This window comes from Chiloscyllium plagiosum, chromosome 50, assembly GCF_004010195.1.
Source record: "Chiloscyllium plagiosum isolate BGI_BamShark_2017 chromosome 50, ASM401019v2, whole genome shotgun sequence".
Lineage (NCBI taxonomy): Eukaryota > Metazoa > Chordata > Chondrichthyes > Orectolobiformes > Hemiscylliidae > Chiloscyllium > Chiloscyllium plagiosum.
In genome coordinates, this window is record NC_057759.1 from 1,045,717 (window position 1) to 1,046,989 (window position 1,273).

Genomic DNA, 1,273 nt, shown 5'->3' on the forward strand with positions numbered 1-1,273 from the left:
GGGATGAGAAAGGGCATGTAGGCATGGACAAGATGGGCATGTAGGCATGGACCCCCCACCCCAAAGCTGTATTATTTTTATAATTCTCCAGTTATCAATGAGACCAGACCAGTCAATGCTGTGTGAATATGTAAATATATTTACCCTATACAGAAAGTTTCAGTTTGATAACTACACCCACACATTCACCAAACAGGAACTGACAGGCATAGATCAATAACTAAACTCACATATACCCACTTGCATCAGGTGGCCCCATTCATGGAGCTGTATGGGTGTTGTTTAGTTTCTGAATCTCACTCAACTGGTATTAGAATTTTAAGAAAAAATGGACAAGGAGCAGCTCAGCAGGAGTGGAATCAGACCCGTGATTCTGTTTAAATTGCTGGCTTTAAACAAAACCAAAAAAACACATTCAGTGATGATTAACTGAATGTTACATTGTTGTTGCCAGTCACAACTGATGTTGATTTACTGGAGCTCTCCCTTCTATATTCCTCCACGCAAGTACTCAAAGGACCAAGACAATGTAATATTCCCTCGGTACAGAGCCAAGTGTGACCAGCTGCTTCGAACAAACAGCAGGTATGTTCCTGCTGTCAGAGCGAAGAACATCCTTTCAATAGACAATAGGTGCAGGAGTAGGCCATTCTGCCCTTCGAGCCAGCACCACAATTCATTATGATCATGGCTAGTCATCCTCAATCAGTATCCTGTTCTTGTCTTATCCCCATAACCCTTGATTCCACTATCCTTAAGAGCTCTATCCAACTTTCTTGAAAGTATCCAGAGACTTGGCCTCCACAGACTTCTGGGGCAGAGCATTCCATACACTAGGGTGAGGTGGGGGAAGGGGAAATGTGGAAACTGTTGAAGTCCACATTGATGCCCTGTGGTTGAAGTGTTCCGAGGCGGAAGATGAGGTGTTCTTCCTCCAGGCGTCTGTTGGTGAGGGAGCAGCGGTGAAGGAGGCCCAGGACCTCCATGTCCTCAGCAGAGTGGGAGGGGGAATTGAAAAATTGGGCCACGGGGTGGTGTGGTTGATGTGTGCAGGTGTCCCGGAGATGTTCCCTACAGCTCTCTGCTAGGAGGCGTCCAGTCTCCCCAATGTAGAGGAGACCACATTGGGAACCCTTCCCTCACCCTAGTTCTAAACTTCCAGCTCAGCACTGTCCCCATGACTTGTCCTACCTGCCTATCTTCTTTTCCACCTATCCATTCCACCCTCCTCCTTGACTTATCACCTTCATCCTCTCCCCCACTCACCTATTGT

At 46.8% G+C, this 1,273-nt stretch overlaps 1 protein-coding gene across 2 annotated transcripts in view; it reads left to right on the top strand.

Annotated features, from left to right (window-relative positions):
* The first annotated feature begins 319 nt into the window (after window positions 1–319).
* LOC122544537 overlaps window positions 320–1,273 on the top strand; it is a 53,493-nt gene continuing 52,539 nt past the window's right edge. For both annotated transcript variants that reach the window (XR_006310359.1, XM_043683850.1), the window contains exon 1: window positions 320–585. Coding sequence is in view for 1 of the 2 variants with exons in the window: in XM_043683850.1 (XP_043539785.1) it covers window positions 434–585 (152 nt within the window). In the remaining variant the exon portion in view is untranslated. The remainder of the gene's footprint in view (window positions 586–1,273) is intronic.